Source organism: Pipra filicauda, unplaced genomic scaffold (genome assembly GCF_003945595.2).
Source record: "Pipra filicauda isolate LSUMZ 115617 unplaced genomic scaffold, ASM394559v2 scaffold334_size1588553_pilon, whole genome shotgun sequence".
In the NCBI taxonomy this organism is placed as follows: Eukaryota; Metazoa; Chordata; class Aves; order Passeriformes; family Pipridae; genus Pipra; species Pipra filicauda.
Window position 1 is genome coordinate 676,781 of NW_024104459.1, and position 20,841 is coordinate 697,621.

The window sequence follows — 20,841 nt, forward strand, 5'->3', positions numbered from 1 at the left end:
AGCTAGATAAGCTAAGGGTATTTCCAGCTCTACACAATAACCTGAGAGGTTATAACTTAAGATTTGTTTCCTCAGCTCCATCTTCATATTAACACTGGATAGTGCAGTTATCCAGATCCAAGAACATCTTTACCTAACTACCTCCTCTCCCCTCTAAAGGGAGCATCAACATCTTCAAGAACTAACAGCATCACAGTTGGAACATCCTGTAGAACTACAGGACATGTTGTATAGACAATCATTCATTCCCTGGTCTCTTCTGACTGCTCTTCACTTGGTTTACACCCTCTTGAAACATCCCACATCCATCCTCCAGGTATCATTCCAGAAAAGACTGACAATCCCAAAGAAACTTCTGCTTTACTCAAGCATATTGCAGATTATACTCCTGATAACAACATATGACAGCATAGCCTTTGCAATTTTTCTAAAACCCAGTTAACAGAAGAGGATCCACAGATTCCTTTCTAGAAACGACAAAAAGTAGTCAACCTCCCCTTCCAAACAATCTTTACTTACAAAGGAGTTTTTTGTCTGCTTAAATAGAAAAATTGAATATACTGAATACTTTTTTAGCTCATCTCTCTCAGGTTAGGTTTCTTGAAAATCAAGTTATCTTGGTGCTATATGCAATATTCAGTAAGTACACATTATCTTCTGGTATGTTGTTGAGAATACTGCTACCAACACACCTAGTACAGCACATCACTACCACCCCAATAAATCCACTTCGAGTTACTTCAAGTATTCAGTATGGAATTATCTGAGGTTTAAAAAAAATTAACTGCATTTACTACTATTTCTCTCACAAATCCTCTATCTGGTCAAAGAAATCAAATGCATTTTTCAATAATAAATAGTGCCAAGCCACTGCTGACAGCTGCTTGCAAATATATTTTAGTATATACTATATATTATCTATATTTTCGTATATGCTATATTTTAGTATATACTGAAGTGGTATACATCAGATCATTTTTAACTTTGATTTTTCTCTTCCCTTCTTGTCCTTTCCCCCCTCTTCACTAAAAGCAGTTTTTTACTTTTGTTCTTTATCCGTCTACCAAACTACAGACCATTCTCTGAGTACTCAAACAGCCACTTCTGTTTGAGTTTTCCCTAGACAATTTAGTTCAATAATGTGACTTTAACTTGGCACAGTAATTTTGAAGATATCTATCTTATCCTGTATTACACTTCCTCCATATTCTAACTCAAGATACTTTTACTCATTAGCACTTATTCCACTGGCCACCTGCAGCTGACTGATGATGGAAGTAAATAAACATTTTAAACGCAACCAGTTTTCTGAAATTTTTGATGATGCAGAGTAGCAAGCCAATTCTTTCCTGGGTCTTCCTCTTATTCATTTTTCCCCCTCAGTTTCTTAAGGACATCACTCTCATGTTCCTTCCATATTATACTTCAAGTATTAGCTTTTCTCTTCTCTCCCTACAGGTTTGTGCTATACTTTATATCAGTTCTTTGGAACACAACCAAGCTCCTGCTTTAGAAATTGTGATGCATGATACAGCTGTATAGTGCCAGCAGATCCAACCTAGGAAAATGATTACCTAAAACATCCTTAAAGCACATTTTTAGCTTAAAATCAAGCTCTCATTATTACACAAAGAACAACTTCCTTAAAAAAAAAAATAATTAAAAAAAAAAATTGCAGAGCATCTGTACTCCCTAAAACATAGACAAACACTTGAAGTTATTTTGGAGGAGAGAGCAGAGTAAGCTTCCTTAAGAAGAGGGGGCCTCATAAGCAGTGAACCTTTTCAATGCTGCTTCATTTTATACCCTGCAGGGAGATAGAACAAGGGTATTCTAATGTTTCATGGCAGTATGTTAAGAGCAAGATTTGCAAGTGTGAACCATTTACCTCTGGATCTGCTAGGCGCTGAGATAGCCCTACCACAAAGACAAGGTTCTTCTGTACAACCCGTACACTGGCCAAATGTTTGCGATTCTCTGATATCTTCTGTTTCCTCTCATTTTGTTTCTGTTTCTTTTCATTTTTTATCCTCTGCAGCTCTTCCTGGGAGAGTGGTTTGTACACTGCTGGGTCTTCTGGGTAAGGCTAAACATAACAAATAGCATTAAACTCAACCCATATAAGAAACAACACATTTGAAAATCATTAACCCCGATGTTTGAATGCAAAAATTTCTTTATTGTGTTATACTGATCTGATTTTTTACAGCCTCTCACATAATAGAGGCATATTCGGTCCTTTGGGAAAGGTGAACATCTTGCATCTTTCATGTAATTCTCCTATTTATAGACATAATATTGATTTGGGCAATAGCCACATTCTAACCCAGCTGCCTAGTCAATTTGGTAACGTTACAAGCAGCTGCAACATGACAGTCAACACATCCTGTTAAAATTTCAGTAACAGCGCATACTAAGTTGGGTGAAAGCATGCACTGCATATTCACTTTATATTTAGTTGTCTGATACAGATTTGGATGCTTAAGTGTATTAAATCTGCCAGATAAGAAAATAAAATACAAATGTAGTTTCAGTGGCCCACAAATTCAAGACAGTAACACCATTACACTGCTCAATCTTTACATGGTTAACTTCTGGTGAAGAGACAGATGTCAATACAGTTACTGCACACAGACTTAACGATAATCTTGCCATGCCTGTGTACCAGTTTGAAATTTGGTCTCTCTCCTCTGGACAAAGGTGCATTTTTAACCTCAAGATTATCATCTACAGATAACTCCTCGAACACAAACATAACAGTGTAGATTTTAATCTCAAAAGCATCTAGCAGAAGTACAAGAGTCCTAAGAGTTACCTACAAAGACTGCTCTACTCCCACAGAGCACTACTATAAAGACACTATTTTAGACTGGCCTTGCAGACTACAGTGCACCATCTTCTGCTCCGATTAGTCCTCAAAGCAGTCCCATATTCCTTACCTGTCCCAGTTTTTTCAGACTAAAAAGTTACATTTCACACCGTATATAAAAAGCAATGCTAAGCACAAAAGCAAGTACATAAAAATGTATCTCAAAAAAAAAAAGTGTTTCTAAACATTGAGATGAAGTAAAAAAGTGAGAAAAGTACATGAGATGTGCATTAAGATAAAGACTTAAGATAAAGAAGTTAAGCTCAAGCTCATCAGTATATTGAACTAAGGTCTTTGCTTGCACTACCATAACCAAAGGTTTCAGTGTGCAAGTCCAACAAAAATGAATTTAACTTTTTCCTGACTGCCCTCTGTCAATGACAGAGTATAAAACTAGTTGTCATACTAAATAACCTAAGAAAAATCTACAACGGCAGATGAAAATAAGGTTTAGGTTAAAAGCATATATTCCTCATAATTGCATGACGTTACTCAGAGTCACCAAGTGCTCAGCCCTGATAGTCTTCTGAGTACATCCTCAAATAAACTGATGTTCATTTTTCAGCTTAAAGTTCAGCATCATTATGCCATATTTGTGACATCTACCGAAAATATGCTGTAGTTGACTTCAGCAGATGGCATCTCACACCTGAACATCCAAGTTCTCTGGAACATGTTTTTAGCATCACAAAGGAATTTAAACTTTTAAGATACTTCAGCTGTAGCTAAAGGTGTCCTTAACATGAAAACACAATAAGCAGTCAAGTTATCCTTGAAGAACAGTCAAAGCCATACCATTTCTCAAAAAGATATGCTCTTTCGAAGTAACACTGAATACCTTACAGAGATTTCAGAATGTACTTGATGAACACCAATGACCAATTTGACACCAAGAAAACTATAGCAAACAGTGCCAAAGTTCATCAGCTTCTTTCTTGCCAAGTATATCCCCATCCACAGCATATTCTCAAGCGAGAAGCAAGTCAGACAGTATGCTCCTTCTCTGTACAGCTATTTTCTACTGGAGGTCCTGAGCATGAGTCAGTAAACATCCTGGGTAGCTCAAGCATGTTTTGCCATATGGCTAACAGCACTTGTTTGACCAACAGAATCATCAAAAGTTCTCGCTAGGTACAGTTAAGCTGTATTATATTTTTAATGTTTCATACGTTTATCACTCTGACATGTTTAATGTTTCTAAGGAATATGACCAGTTGGATATCCTGACTTGCAGGACCTGTAAATGAATCTGTGCGCACATCTTGAATCCAAAGAATAAATCAGAAACAGTTGTAAGAAATGATACATGACTTTCCTATTGATATATCATGTGTGACATGGTAACAGATTAAGAGATATTGTACATTTGAAGAGGGGGGAAGGCAGGTAAGCACAGCACAAACATTTCAGCATTAGAAATCATTTTCTTTTCAAAGAAGGACAAAGTCAGCCTAAAACCAGGAAAATAAATGATTTCATCTTCAGAGTGAGTGCTTCCCACAGTTTTGAAGTTCATGAACACAGATAATGGTTCAACTACAAACAGATGCATGCAGTGAAGACTGCTGGAATATCACTGAAAGATAAACAAGGTGGATTGACTGCTGGCGTATCCCATAGTACCACTCTGTCTGTTGTTTACTCTGTGTCTAACGCTACAATGCTACTAACATGCCCGTGTTTTTATATTTTGGGAACAAAACGCTTGTTTAACCTCCTACCACTGATGCCTTAGCTGGTAGAGGATTTGAGATTCAAACAAAGTAGCTACATCAAGTGTTATCAGCATTTATGTATTTTCAGATGCAAGACATTAAGAGGTGTCAACATCACTGATTCACTAAGTTTAGCTGACACCCTCCACTTAAGCTATGCAAATTCTCTTCAGCAAAAACCTCAGAGGCCACCTGAACAAGTGTGCCATCATGAAAGGTGACCAAATTTTGTTTACACTAACTGCAAGTTGCTGGTAGTCCTACAAGAACTTCAGCAAAAGTTTCAATGTCTCTTCTGAAGTCTCATTTCTTTAATCAGAGATGGCCCTTGATGAATTCTCGGTCTTCCTGACTATATTTGTCTTGTCATTTAAGTTATTTTCTTTCAGACTTTTTTCCCTATTTCCCAAGTGTTGAAAGCTGAGCTGGGATTTATCAAGCACTTTGCTTCTGCCATTCCCAGATGGGTCACATTCCTTCCACACAATGGATGTACCAATATTTCCCACTTGTTGCCTTGCTACCGAGTAGGTCCTGAAAAGAGAAATGCAGAGAAAGTCAATAAGGTTTATGCATAGTATACACCATAGTACTTATATCAAGAACAAAAAAAAAAAAAAAAAGGCAATTTCCTATCCATTTCAAAATACCCATTGTTGCACTAAACTACTCAGTTGTGGGATTAAAAGCACCAGAGGAAACAAATGGCATTTGGAGACTGTGCATTAAGACAAAGTGTTCCTTTTACACAGTAGTAGTAGTAGAAATATAGACAAAGACATGCATAAAGCATGTTAATTTCTTGGTCATACATGTAGCAGTTTACTATTTATCCCCATCTCTAACATAAGGTGCTAGGAGAAACAAAGCTCTCTAAGTCAAGAAACTGGAGCAAAAGGCAAAGCCACACTGCAGAACAACTGTGTATCAAATTCTATTGTTTGGTGGAAGAGCAAAGCAATTAAGAAACATCAAAGAGCTGAGCTTTTTTATTGCTGGATTTAAGAAGTGCAACAACAGACGCTAAAGTCTGAGAGTACTATGCTCTAATAAAGCAAGTGAAATGGTATGTTATTCACATCACAAACAGTATCTAGGCTACTGAATTTCAAAGAAAAGAAAATAGAAATATCACTTTAAGGATAAAAATCTCTGGCTTTATAACCAGAACCAGCAAGTCTGTGACATGTAAACCAACTTTTGGTTACAGAAATCTCTTTTGAACACATATGTTTTCATTCTGAGTAGTTAGCAACTATTTCACTCACAGTTAAGAAATCAATTGACTGGGAAAAACAGGAAGGCTTGCTTAGCATCTTACAACTGACTACACCTATAATTCTGAAAGGTATAAAAAACTCAAAGCAAGACAGTTCTTTTTTTTAATTATTTTTTGTAGTTAACGAATCAAAAACAATTTCCCAGTCTATTTCAGAAGATTCAGACAAAGTTTAGAAAGCTTTTAATATGTTAACACTAAGAAGTACCAGATTCCAACCAGCATTCAAGTTTAATTCATACTAGTACCTTACATTCATAAACCAAAACAAAGCAAATGTTTGTGTACTACTGCTATTCACACAAGGAAACTTAAGATGGACTAAATCAATTGACTGCAACCACATGAACACATTCTGCACATGAACATGTTAAGCTTTGCAAGAGTTCATGTAGATGTACTTTCTCCTTGGTAGAAAAAAACATAAGCTAACATCCTTTCAGTTAGACATTAAAGAAGCTTACAAAATAATGGTATATATGCAATGCACAGTTAAGATCTATCAAACTAATGGCATAGGTGCCACCACAGAATATAGCCAAACTATTTTGTCACAGACTTGTCCAAAATCTCCCCTAAAACCCTTCAACCAAAATCCCTGGACTGGGAACTTGTTCATTGCTCCTCTCCATAGACTACTGCTCAAATCCCCGGAGAAGCTGCACTGCGCTCAATAACATAGGCACAAATAGCAGATTTCTATTATGTAATTGTGAATAACATACTCAGCCTTGTTTTAATATATGTTTATTCACAGTCCATCCAGTAAGTATCCTGCACTGGTATGTACATTATAAAAATATGACATACCTGTTGAAACCATTGTACCTACTATAAACTTTCCTGCTCAAATTTTGTTGCTTTGCCATGTTCTGTGCTTCAGCATTTTAAGTGGCCATAGCCAATATGCATCACAGTAGATATGAATAAAAAACGGCTCAGATCTTTTCCCAGAAGCCTTACTACACACAGACAGGAACTATTTAGACACATAGAACACAAATACACATACCTGGTTCCTTTTGTCCTGCACACTTCAAAAGGTGGCTTATTTAATGCTGCAACTCTGTAGCTCAAAATTATTTATTTCCAAGTTCCTGGTGGCATCTGCATCACAATGTCTTTGTCTATGCCATGAAAGAAGTGTCCTCCCTCAGCCTTCAAGTCAACTTCTTACAATCCAGTGATATAGTTGCAAGTCTGTTCAAGAATATCTTGCACTTCGTGGATAAAGAACGTATCAAGAACATAATGGTAGCTCATTGTGAAAGAAGAGGTCTCCTGTCACTCCTGGAATGGTCCGTATGCTTTACTCCAATAGTAGCACTCATTCCAGCTTTCCACATGAAACAGAGTTTTTCTAAGCAAACGGTATCCAATTTGTCAAAGTATTCGCACATCCAATCGTATGCCAGAGTATTCCACATTTAAAAGTTCAGCTGTGGCAGTATCCGTGTTTCAAAGAATTCAGATATCCAGAGGCAGTGAATCATGTTGCTGCTTTGATTTTTCAAATACATTCCACAAACTTCCAAGAACAAACAGGTGAAAAATAGCATAATAAATCAGCATAATAAATCCAGGTAAATGAAGCAATTTGAAGAAACAAGGAAATTCGAAATCTCATGTTGTACCAGAAGAGCAGAAATTTGCTTGTACTGTGGAAATTACTAATACAGCATGTGTCACCTACAGCAGGTATCACATGTGGAGAATTATTTGGTTGATGACACGTAGATCTTCCTTGTAGAATAGAGCTGAAATATCGCAGCAAATTTGCAGAACTTTTTAACAAACATATGTTGGTGTGAGATAGCCTTCAGGCTTGCAGAGGCATCCAAACACAGGTTAGCAGTGATAACTCTAGTGTAGCCAAAGCCCAAAGAACAGCAAGAAAATATGACTGGAAGTGCTTAAAGAATACTGCGGCAGTGAATAAAGGTAGTGAGACCAAGTAAGATTACTTGGGATCTGAAAATTGAGCTGTATCGTGAGACAGGAAGACAAAGGCATAAACTGAGGACAGGATGACAATTAAACATCAGGAAAAAGGGGAGACATAAGCAGCTGCAATTACAAGAAGATGAAGGCCAGGCAAGAAAGTTACAATCAAGAGAAGTCATTAAAGACAAGAAGATATCGAGAAAGAATTTATTAAACATTGAAGGAAATTAGAAAGTTAAGCAAAACACTAAAAGGAGGGATAAAATAATTCAAAGGAAATAACAGGCAACTTAGTGAAGCTGAGATTTACAGTTGTGGCCAACCAAAGTATCAGCCAGACATCAAGACACAGACAGAAATTAAGTACTACCTTCAAGCACTTGGCAACAAGATCAGAATACTAGACATATAGACTCAGTCTAAATTTTTAAATGCTTTAAAGTTTAATACCACTGGATATTTTTCCAAAAGTTTGACATGTTTAGTATCCACTAAAATACAGATTAAAGGCTCCAGTGCCACAAACACAACAAGCAGGTGCTTTACAAGCTTACCTCAGTCAGCTAGCTCGGTCAATTTAGCTAAACCTTAGCCTTCAGCAAACCCCTCAGCAAACCCTGGAATCCTCACTGTTCTTCCTGAAAAGACTTTGTTAATGCATGAGCACCCCAACTCAAAAGATTCTTTTATTTTTGGCAGTTCCCTCAGTATCAGCACACTTTGGTTCTGATCCACAGCTTCTCCTATTAATCCAGTTCTGAATTTAATAAACCAAGACTAGCCACTTATGCTTCAACGCATAAGGAGACAGAATCTCAAAGATCCAACACCTCACCCTTGATCTAGGCTATGACTAGATGAGTGTTTCCCTTAATGAAAAGGATGTCTTTGGTACCAACACAATGCAAGAGGCCTTGTGACATATGCAAGACAAGACGCTGTTCCAGGAATTTACCTTTCTGCAAGCAGGACAAAGTCCATTCTCATCAGTGCGGATACGATGCCAACAGAAACGACAAATTTGGTAGCCACAGGTGCAAGGGAAGAAATTGATGTCATCAATTTCCAGAGGCTCCATGCAAAGAGGGCATTCCACAGGGTCTTCCTTAGCATCAGGGCTGCGAGACATCTTTATATGTTCGCAGAGCAGCAAAAGTTTATAATAACTTAATAGACCAAGAAGGTCAGCACTTGAAGGTCTGCAAGAGGAAAAAAAAAGAAAAAAGTATTATTAATACTGTTAACAACTTTTTTTTTGTACCTTTCAATATTTCAGTTCTTCAAGTCACCATTTTCTTCATTCATTTCCTGAACTCAATTATTTGAGTATGTTTCTACTCTGTCAGTTTAGGGATGCAGCACAGGAAAGTTACTTTCAGACTCAAAACAAGGCACTTGGAGTCACCACTGAGATATTCAATCAATTTGGGCATTTTCTTCTTTATTTTTTCATTTAAGTACCACTCTGGATATGTGAAAGTATCTAATCTCAGCAAGCTGTCTCTATTTGCTGCATGAGACGTGAATGAAGATGGGGTAGAATTAAAGGACAACAGTAGAATTTTTAGCTGGACCACTGGAAGAAAAATAAAAGGAAAAAAGAAACAAAAAATTAAAAACTCACTGAAAAACACTGAAAAGATAGGACTAGAACTGATAGTTGGATGGTCATACTAGCTGTAATGAACTACATCACTTCTGTAGAAATAAGCGAGCTCTAAAGTCTTTAAAAAATCTGGAATTATTTTTGCAATCATATTTTTCCCAAAACAACAGTAATGTAATTATAATTGAACCACACATATACAATCTGGAGTCCCCTCTACTTTCCCAGAGAGTTTTCTGTTTCATTACTAACCACAATCTAGTAGATTGTATAGTATCCAATCTTTCTCCAGGCTTTTAGGAGGAAGTCCAGAAAACAATTCTCACATCCACCTACTTGAAGAGTGATATTTAATTCTGTCATCGGAATTAAGACGACTGAATGTTTTGAGATCAAACCCTTGCTCACAGTTTTCAGTATAGTGTGATGTTAGCCTTATATAGCCTTAGTTTCATACTTTAACCACCCCCAAAAAAAGAAAAAAACACCAACCAGTACTGTTTTGATCTTCTTCACCCAAAACCATACTTCCTTGCACAAAGTCTATCTGATAAAGCCCAAGAGGTTCCAGCTCAAGCTGGGACCTCCCACCTTACAGGATAGGATCTGTTTAGCATCAGTCTGCAACACTTGTCCCTGTCCTGCACACCTCTTCAGGAACAGAAATTGCTCTGCAAGCAGCCAGGAGAGAATCCTGAAGAGGAACCACACACATGCACACAACCAAAGCACCATCCAGATACACAGCAGAGAGCATATAGCTTTGTATGGGAATGGTTGCATTGTCAGTAGGTTAACCTCTAATCACAGGCTGACACCAGAAGCTCAGACTAACTGCAATTTCAATGAGTTTGGTAGGGAGCATATTGTCTAAGCACAAAGTACAGTTCTGGTACACATATACCATTGCCCTAGAGAGAAAAAGTTCCACTGGATGACCACTTAAGAGTAAGGATGACAGAAAGGCTTTTAGACACTGTAAGCATAATTTCTCTATATGGCATGTACTAGCAACAACACTGTCCTCTTTCTGACCTTCACAATGATTAAAATCAAAAAGTTATACCTCCACAATAATAGAGTATCTTTTACTTCATTATCTATGTTTTCATTTGTGCTATATTCACAACCATTTTGACAGTCTCAAAAACAGGTTCTGGAACTTAATCAGTGTTTTCTACAGAGAACACTAGCACAATCTGACATGAAGGAAGGAAAGGATTAGTTTGTTTGAGAGCTTTGTCTTGTTTTTAAGTACCCATCCCCACTGGTTGAAGAGTGGGAGGGACAATTAAAAGGCTACAGAATATTGTTTAATTGCTTATTATGCAGATAACATACATTTTTATAGCAGCCCGTAAACATTTCCTGTAAACTTTTCACATTTGTAGGGCAGCAAAACCATTACAATATGAAAATTACTTTAAACCGAAGCACAGATGAACTCCACAGATTTTCTTCAGTTTAGATTTGGATTTGACTCTGTCACTGATCTCCCAACAACAGGTCAGTAAGCAGACAGCATACTCCCTTCTACTCCATACTCATTCCGTCACATGCTCAGCAGCTCTGAGCCCACTAAAACACATAAGTAAAGCTATACTAGTGACACTGTAATTAAAAGCACCGTTTTGAAGAAACTTCCACCACCACAGTAAAATTACTGAACTTAGCAAGTTACTATTTGGAATCTCCACTAAGAAATGTCATCAGTTCATGTGAGGAAAAAAGCATGCCATAATAGCTAGCGCCTCTGGGATAGGCAGACAAGCTCTAACAAAACTGCAATATGATTAACATTTATGAGCTGTTTAAGTTAACGCTAAGAGTTCAGCAGCTGTTAGCAATAATGTCAATGGCTTGCTTCAGTCAGCAAATGGCCCGCTATTTTACAACAAGGAGTAAGGAGCAGCTGTGTGCCATGTTTCTTGAAACTAAGAGGAAATATTTATTTACTTGGTCACAGAGCATTCAGGCATCCCATTTAGAGATTCAGCAGCAAAGTGTGTCTCCATTTCAGAAGGGTTTATATACCAGGGTCTGTGTCTGAAATCTGCATCAGAACAATGCTTATTTTTTTCCAAAACCAGAATAACATGCATAGTAAGGTATCATTAAAGCATTCTGCATATAGTGTGTGCACTACCAAGACATAGAAACTAGTCAGCTCTAAGGTTATTCCAAACAATTCCAGATTAATGTCACAGGAAAAGCAGTGCAGCAATAGCAACAAACAAAAGGCAGTATTACATGTTATGTTTAATCCAGAGTATCTGGTCTTTCAGATCAAGTTCAAAGAGATCAAATTAATGGCATCTCAGGAGAAGAAAAGGAGGAAGGTGGCACATACGTACACATGCTATACAAGCAGCTCGAATTTGTCCGTACACTTTCCAAAACTCCAACAACTGCAGTCAAACATGACTCCAACAGTTCCATATCCTGTTTACAGGAGACTACACTAAAACATTCACATAGGGATGGAGCAGAGGTGGACAATGTCCAGCAGCATGTTTCAGATGTAGCGATTTCGTAATAACTGCATGTTTCTGTAGTTTTGTTATGGGTTTTATCCCTTTTACTATACCACCTAGTAAGTTCTTTTCCAAAAACAGGCAAAATGGAAAAAAGGATAAATTTTTATTAACTTTTGTAAGTGCTTACTTAGTGGATGACAGCTGTGTCTAATCTGCTTCATCAATCGTTTCTCTTGATGAAATCCTACAAATTTTGCAGTCACGAAAAAGTGATCCTACTCTTTGAGGATACTCACCTAAACATGATTTTACTTCTAATATAGCTAGTGATTTCAGTCCATTTAGGATACAGATGTTTGTTCCCTTTCCCTTTTGCACTTGAGGTGAGGAAGTTTAACTTCCAGCAGTTCATCTTCCCTATTTAACTTTAAAAGGGTCATAAAAAAAAGTGGCAGGGGGAGGGGGGGGTTGCAGGGGAAAAAAACTGGCTTGCTATTCATTCTTTTTCACCAAGTATACCAATTTGAGACTTGACACACACTCCTCCTGTTCTCTCCACAGCAGACACCGGAATATCTTCATTTGCTAGCATTTTAGTAAACATGTCCCTTAAATTTTAAGTTCTCCTCCAAGAGGGCAGCTAGCTCCAGGGAACACAGACACATTCTCCCCCTCACACAATGGACTGAATCCAGCCTTGCTACTTGCTTTAAGATAATAAAAGCAACACAGACAAAAGTCCTCAAAATGTAGTCATGAAAAACCTCAATAAGGACTCACATCCCAGAAAATATTTGGAGACTTTGGGCCTCTTGAAGGAAAAAAATCAGACACATGTTAGCTAATGTTTCACTTAAAGTTCAAACATACCTGACACTTGAAGTGAAACAGGTCGGAGTCTATGCATTGAACCTTTAGTAAAGGCTCATTAAACTTACGCAAACAGAAACTCATACGTTTTTTCACGCCCTTGTATCTCTTGAAACTCATCAGCCATGAGAAGTCTCAAAAACACAGCATAGATGCTTGCCTGCCTAATGCTACTGGGAATGCAGCCCCTCTCGTAAGACACTCTGCTGAAGGATCAGTTGTCTTTCTACACTTCACCCCTATGTTGATCCCACATACAAGTTGAAGGCAGAAAGACAAGCAGACTACAAGCAGCAGCTATAATGGGTTATCCCTTCCTTGAATCAGGGGAGCATCAGCAGCTCTGTCAGCACAGCAATCTCCTCTGGGCCAGCATGGGGCCACAGCAGCCTGAGGCCCATTTGGACTACCTCCTCTACTAGAGACTGCTGAAAGGACAACAACATCCATCTTCTTCAGGCTTTGAAAGTAAAAAAGGTTATCACTGCATTGCAGTGACCACTGGAAAGTTTACACTAAAACCTTTCATAGGCAGAATGCAGAGAAAAGCCCATTTTTACTGTTTTAAGCACACAGAACTGAGGGAGATTTGGTGAGTTAAGTCATTCAGGGCCCCACAGAGAATCCATATGCAGAAAGTTCCCATATGCACAACCCAAATGATGGATGATGGTCTAGTAATAGACACAAAACTAGATGTTTCAAAGAAATCATCCACACAGTTCAGAAGAAATCTGGGAAAATTCCAGAGGCCATCTTCTTTGACATGCTACCCTGTGCTTGCCTGTCATGTTTTTGAGACGTACACAAGAAGAGTGCAGGGCTCAAATACACATCAAAATACAGTGATATTTTACAATCACCTGGAGACAGCGGGAGTGCTGAAAAGGGGCTATGCTCTTCTAAGTTTTATAGTTCTGCTACTGACTGAGAGCAACGCAAGCAAGCAGGCTCTTGAATTCATCCAAGTTAATTTTCATTTGAGACCAACAAAAAGGTCACTTCCTACTTCTTTTTCCTGACTGTGCTAACATTTAAAGCAAACTGTAGTACTACGTGGAAAATCCTGCCCAGAAACTGCAAAGTCCATTTTCTCCCATGTCTTCTTTCTGGAATAATGTTTATTACTCTGTCTGTGGTCTGCAGCTACATTTTCATCACAGTACAAACAACATCTAAGAAAAGTTAAGACACAGATAAAGTCCTAAATGTTTGGAAAGTATGACCAGGAATCAGGCAGTCATCTCATTATTTCTAAAAACAGCGTTACCCTGACTAGGATTATCCCCAAGTTATTTAGCTCAGAGGTCAAAACTGAAGCCTCTAGACACTCTCCCCTTTATGCCTCCCTGTAGGTGCTTAGGGAGCACTCATAGCCTCAGACTTTGAATTCTGCCAGTATAACTGAACCAATGAGACTAAAACAAAAATATCCTTGCAGGGTCATATTTTACCTAAATCCATCCTCCACCTAGTTCATCACACAGCCATGCAGAAGCTTGCACTAGGTATTGGTAAAATGTAGAAACAAGTACCTAGGGGTAGCAACTGCTCAAGCAGCATATTCAGCAACAGTGCAAAAATCAGCCAAAGAAATCACTAGAGAAGGTTCTACCTAATACTCTCAAGGCAGTTAATAACAAAATTAGTTAGATGCCACCTGCTAAAGGGAACTTACCATTCTTTATAAACTCACTGTGAACACACTATTTCAAGACAGTTACGTGGCAAAAAAGAAGTTACATACCACAAAAAGATGCTTTTTCTCATTTAAACTGAACCAAGAATTAGTCGTTGTAGGCTTATTGTTACAGTACTCAGAACATCGATGCATACAGGGCTACATACTCTCAGTGACACAGGCCAAGTAAGATATTATTTACTCAAATACCTTAGTTTCTTACAAGTCATGAACAGAAAAAAGATGTTAAATTTTATTTAGAAATAAAAAAGGCCAAATGAGATTCTGACAAATTCATCCACAAGCACATATAGCTCTGGACACAATTATCCAAGACAACAACACTACCCTAGCATCTATGTCAACTCAGTGAAATTAAAAGCATAATATTAGGACAATCTGTAATTGTCCAAATTAACTTCCCACATTCATTCACATTCAATTCTAGGATTCCTTACTTTCTCTTTCTGCATACTCCCATTTCATTTTTGTACCTACAGCACCACTACATATAGACATGATATGTATAAAGCATTTGGATATGGAATTAGAAGTGGGCTATACAATTAACAGTTCAAATATTTTAAAAGCCTGTGTCACACACAGAGACCATCTAACATTGGTATACATATTCCAGCATGGTTATTTCCTCTGGACACAAGCAGGACATGCTCAAGCAACAAGTGAAACACAATAGCTACACTGTACAGATTTGTATACAGCAAATTATATATCACAAATTGTTGTCAAAGGATGTTGCAAAGTTCCATCTGAACTATTCTGAATTCCCTAAATCTCTCATTACTTAGAAAAAGGCTACTACTTCATTTCTTGTACTTTTTCTTCAGAGTATCTGCTACCAGTCACTGTCAGAAACTTGATACAGATAGACCAGCTTGCCAACCATGCAGCAACCACAGGTGGTTATTAAACAGGCTATTTGTGGAATGGAGTGTCTTTATTCTGTTCACAGCTCTCTAGCACAAAACACTCATTTTTGCAGTTCAGGTATCTACACATCAGCATACCATAGTTCAATTTTTCCATAATGCTGTGTTCTATTTAGTCCTTAGTAAGGTGACATATACTCAAACACACATTTGTCCTCCTCGTGATTCTGTACAGCACTGCTACCACTAGAAAGCTCCTATTCTTTCCACGCCCTAGTGTACCAGCTTTCTCTGTGTTTGAAGACCAGCATATTGATACTATTGTAGAACACTCATATACTAACACAGAACCAGTAGCAGACAGTGAGAACAGCACTTTGGAGAAACAAAGTGTCTTGTAAAAGACAGGTGGCTTAAGAGATTAAAAGCTTTGTTAGTGCATACGTTATAATAATGTTATATGCAGTAATTTGTTTGCAATATGGCAATATTCAATTGTAAAAGTAACCACTGATAAAGCGAATTCAGCAGAACACGCCAGCAGACGGATTTTTAATGATAACCTAACGGGCTAACACTGTCCAGCCACCCCAAGTCCCTACGGCAAGGCACAGAGGCCAGGTGAGTGATGGCAGCTCAACGTCATCAACCTGCACTTCCTTCTGTTTCACAGACGTTTTCCAGTGCCTTTTACCTCTTCAGATTAAAAACTCCAGACACAGATATTTCATTAGTGCTATCCCAAGTAAATTTGGGACAACTAGCTGGAACAGCTTTAAGCTTCAACTTCTCATGTTGGAACCCTCTGAGCCATGACTTTGTGCTACTGAGGCATCTCACTTATCTAAGAATTTCTTATCCTTCTGCTGCCCTTTACTCACTAGGAGTTAAAATACCCAATTTTAAGACAAACTCCAAGCCAGCTCTCCCCTCAATTTAAACTGATTTTAATTTTTCATCTATAAAGTAATTTTTTTCTATTGATAATTACTATAAATGTTGATCTACAACTAAACAAAGTTTGTTGTTTGCTTATTTAAACTAATTCAGCAGACAGACTGCATTACCCATACTTCAGCTGTTGCTTTTTCAGTACATAATAACTCTGATTTTTGAGGGTTTGTTTCTTAATCCAAAGCCACTGCTACATGTAATAACTTTTTTTTTTTTAAAAATCTACATGGAATTTTTAAATTAGCATAATGTACAAAAGTCATAAATTCTTAGATGTGCTTGTAACGTAAGACAATATGTTCACAAAACCTGAAACCAATTTAGTTGTCTAAAAGTAGCAATGTTAACAGCAGTTTATATCTCTAAATCCTTTAAAATTTCAGTAGTATAGTATATCCTCATTTTCCTTTCCTAAGGATAAGAAAAAAAAGCTTTTTCACCTTAAGAAAATCAGTTCCTGCAGTGAAAGTGAACACATCACTGAACTAGAAAATTAAAGTGGCATGGCCTGACTGTGTCTTTAAGAAAAGTTGGTACAGCAGCTAAACAGATTCCAGACTTTAGTTAGTGGACTCTACTGGTATAATGTAGAACTAAGTACTTTCTTAAAAAACCTCCAAAATTCACAATGCAAAAAACATGCTGCCCAAGTCACTACACCAGTGATACCCTTCCCCTTTGCACTGCTGCTCAGGATATCCTCCTCCATTTCCCATGACACAGCTCAGCTCTCTGTCTGTCTCCTCAGCAGCCCTCTCACCATCCCATTTTCATTGGTCTCCTGGTGCCATTCACCCTATTCACATTTCCGTAGGATGCCTTCATTCAAAAGGGGAAAAAAACTACCATTTGTTCCAGGCTTCCAGCTACCAGAGTTTTTATCAGTCCACTGCTTTCTTCAGGAAGAAAAGAGGTGAGAACATGCCAATTCTATAATGAAAGCTTCTTGTGCTAGTTTATATTAGATTGCATACTTAATAATAATAGCCAGTATTCTCAGAGCCAATTAGAACAGCTCAGGTCTGAAGAGTTCCACAGTCTTTTAAGATCAACAACCCAGAAATTCTTACATAGGAAAAAAAAAATCATCCAAGTTGAGGGTGCAAGACTGCCTTTGAATATAACCCATTTGCAACATCCTGCTTGCAGCCATCGCCTTCTGGATAATTTTGCAGAAGGACTTAATGTTGACCTGTTGCTCCAGCTGCAGGTTATTCACATACACTTAATATTACAACCGGTCTGATCTGAAAGGATGCCTTAAGAACTAGAGTCATGCCATCACTGAAGTACAATCTGGCGCAGAGCACCATCAATGCAATATGCTTCGAAAGAAGTACATGACTTTTTTTTTTTTAAACTTGCATTCAAGGACAGCTCAGCTTTGACATTATAAACATTCCTCATTTGCATTTTCATGGTGCAGCACAGAGAAGACCACTGCAGCATCTTTAGAAGTCCTAGCCTGCCTATCCAGCTGTACTCACTAATTTAAACAGTTGTATTATCCAGTACAAAAACCCTGTAAGCAGTTTTCTTATTAATTCATGGATATTTGTTATCCAAATGAAGGAAAACCAATATTCAGTTAAACCTCCTGCAAACAGATCTCCAAAGATTTAATTATCTGTTAGATAAATACCTTCCTCTACAGCAAAAGGATTATCTGTTATTTGTCCCTGAAGAAGCAGTAACAGAAACAAAAACTATTAAGAGCGCAGCAGTTCTGCTCTTAGGGGAACAGTATCCAGTAGTCAACACAGACACTTCTGAAATTATCTTGGGAATACTTCTAATACTTGCTGAGGGCATGGGGGAAGAAGCACAGAAAAGGGACATAAAAGCTGATCACACCAAAGAGATACACATTCTTATATGTAGCAGCATGCCTTATAAGAACATACACACATATTTCTTAGTAAGAATTACAAAAATGACCTGTAGAAAACTAGATATAAAATGCAAGTCTGCATGATCACAGATTGCAGCTTCTCAACCTGCTAAGTACCTCAGAAGTCCTTCAAATTCCTTAACTCCCCTTATGAAGTGCTGAGTTGTCACAGCAATATTAAGTTATAACAAATCAGGAAAGTGTAGCAGCCACATGTCAGTATTATCAAAAAACTCTCACACAACACACATGGCAAGTAGCAAATTTTCTATTTATGCATAAGTGGGGGGATTGACCACCCCACATGCCTTGCCTCTAGCCAAGAGCCCCCTTGAACATTGTTCTTAATTTCACAGACTGTTTGAGATGCTTTTCAGAAAGAGAATAAATCAGTGCACAAGGTAACCTTTTTTCCATGTTACCAAGACATGAATAAAACTAAGAATTATTCACTCTGAAGCTTAATAACACAGCTGAACACACTTCAGATCTAGGCTATGGGAGATCCAATCGGGGTTAGTAATAACTCTTCAGTTCCCTTCCATAGCATCCTTGAAATTAGGAAAACAAACTAAGACACTAGAAAATCTGAGCGAGAACAAATTTTAAGTAATTCTCAAATCTCTTTATTTATGTTTAAAATAACCTTCAAAAAATGGACAATAAACTACTTAACATTTATTTGTTTTCTTCCCACCTTCTCAATTAAGATGTTTTTATTAGGTTTCAACTCATGCAGTTGTCCAACATTTTCAAATAACTTGACCTTTACAGAGCAACAGAGCTATTATGCGCTTTTCAAGTAATTTTAAACAGCAAACATGAACAAAGTATCAGCCTAATTACTGATTTCTTAGCAACAACATTATTAAGTCTCCCATGTTTTTCCATAACCCACTAAAGAAAAAGAGACTTTTTAATTTGGTTGGAAGGAGAGAGAAGCACCAAAATAAGTTTAAGACTGAGAAATCCGCACAGAGAAAGGAAGCCTTATACAGCTCATCTGTAGATTCTGGATGAGCAGCGATTCCAGCTTGAGTGCTTCTGCTAATCAAGAAATAATGCAAAGCATTGAGCTCAGAAGAATAAAAACTCTTTGTCAAAGTCCATGCACTCCTCAGTGCTCACAATTCCATCTTGAAACTCCCTGGCAGCTGATGCCAGAGATCACAGGACTGGCATGAAGTATGCTCTATGACAAACTGATTGACAAGTCAACAGCCACAGAGTACTAGATTGAAAATGTGGTCTTATTCTCACACTAGCAAAACACGAACTACTAACTTCATCACTTCCCTGATCAGAAACTGTGAAGCACCTATGCCAATGACTCCCCTCAGTTCTAGCAGTTTGTACTTTAAGTCTAACATTAACTTATTAAAAAAAAAAAAAAAAATCTTCCTTTCACCCTGGAATTTCATGCTTGCTTTACAAAGAAACCAAATTATCATCTAATTCTCCAGAATGCAGCTTTATACCTCACAACTCAAAGTGTCCTACCAGATGCCATGAAGCAATAAAGTCTTCACAAAACTTCTTAAGTAAGAACTGTGCTAATCAGAATGGTTGGAATGGTACAGATACAGTATCAGCCAGAAGCATGTCTCTCTCCCAAAAGTTTCTACAGACCTGAAAGGAAAAAACCATTAAGGGAAAAGCAGCCCAATGTACATTTTTTACACAGAGTCAGAAAGCAACAGATAGCTCTTCTTCAGCGCTGCAACTGCTCCCCTGTAAATCTATCAGGAACCACACATTTCTCTCTCAGGGCAGAAGTTTCCACACCTAGGTCAGCCCTATGAGCAGGAATTTCAGCAGGTGGCTACTAAGTAGCCCTCTTGGCTACAAGAGTAAGAAAGAAGTGATCATATGATCAAAACCCAACAGCTAATCACCACACAAGCTATTCCTGAAAAGGTAAGGAATGAAGCAGAGACAGCAAAAATAAAATTTAAAAACCATTAAATCAGTTTATATTTCTGGACCCAGAGATACAGTGTAGGAGCAATACTGTCAGCTGCTGTCATTCCTCCACATAGGTGAGAGTACAAGAAAAACTGCTGGACCAATAACAGCTCTGATAGACTTTGTGGTTTAGTCTATCAGCTTTTTTGCACTATACCCACTTAAAACATTTCCAAGTCTGAATCAAGTATTTTGCCTTTTAATGACTGATTACATATGATCAAATTAACATGAAGAGCTTTTTTTTTTTTAAAATCAGGTGACTCAGCAGTAATTTCTCTTCATGTACCTCACATTTTTTGAATATGCTGTGGTCTACAGCTCACTTAGAAAAGAAAGAAAGGAGGAAAAAAAAAATAAAAAATCAAACAGATCCCCTGACTGTGTTCCTGACTCAGCACGTGAAGAACAAAGGCAGAATTTTCTCTTTAGGAGCATCAAGCGAAAGTTAATGAAGTTGCATTTTGAATTTTCAAGAAAAATACAGTTTGGGAAATAGTGACAACCAGCAATCTGTTACAAAAAGCTGACATGTGAATTGCCATTCTCAGTCATTAAATATTACCAAAAAAATCTTTATTATATTAACCGGTAGTCTAGACCTGGGATTTCTTGCCTCCATTTATTAGAATTGTAGAAACCCCAATGTATTAGTACACATGGCCTGAAAAACTGGCAAAAGTTTCCCCCTCCATACCTA

At 37.7% G+C, this 20,841-nt stretch overlaps 1 protein-coding gene across 7 annotated transcripts in view; it reads right to left on the reverse strand.

The window, feature by feature from the left end:
* Window positions 1-20,841, reverse strand: part of CNOT4 (CCR4-NOT transcription complex subunit 4) — an 80,912-nt gene that overhangs the window by 32,733 nt on the left and 27,338 nt on the right. For all 7 annotated transcript variants that reach the window (XM_027739199.2, XM_027739196.2, XM_027739193.2 and 4 more), the window contains exons 2-3: window positions 8,763-9,006; window positions 1,889-2,086 (exon numbers count right to left, since the gene is read on the reverse strand). In XM_027739199.2, the coding sequence (XP_027595000.1) occupies window positions 1,889-2,086; window positions 8,763-8,936 (372 nt within the window). In that variant the 5' untranslated portion in view covers window positions 8,937-9,006. The remainder of the gene's footprint in view (window positions 1-1,888; window positions 2,087-8,762; window positions 9,007-20,841) is intronic.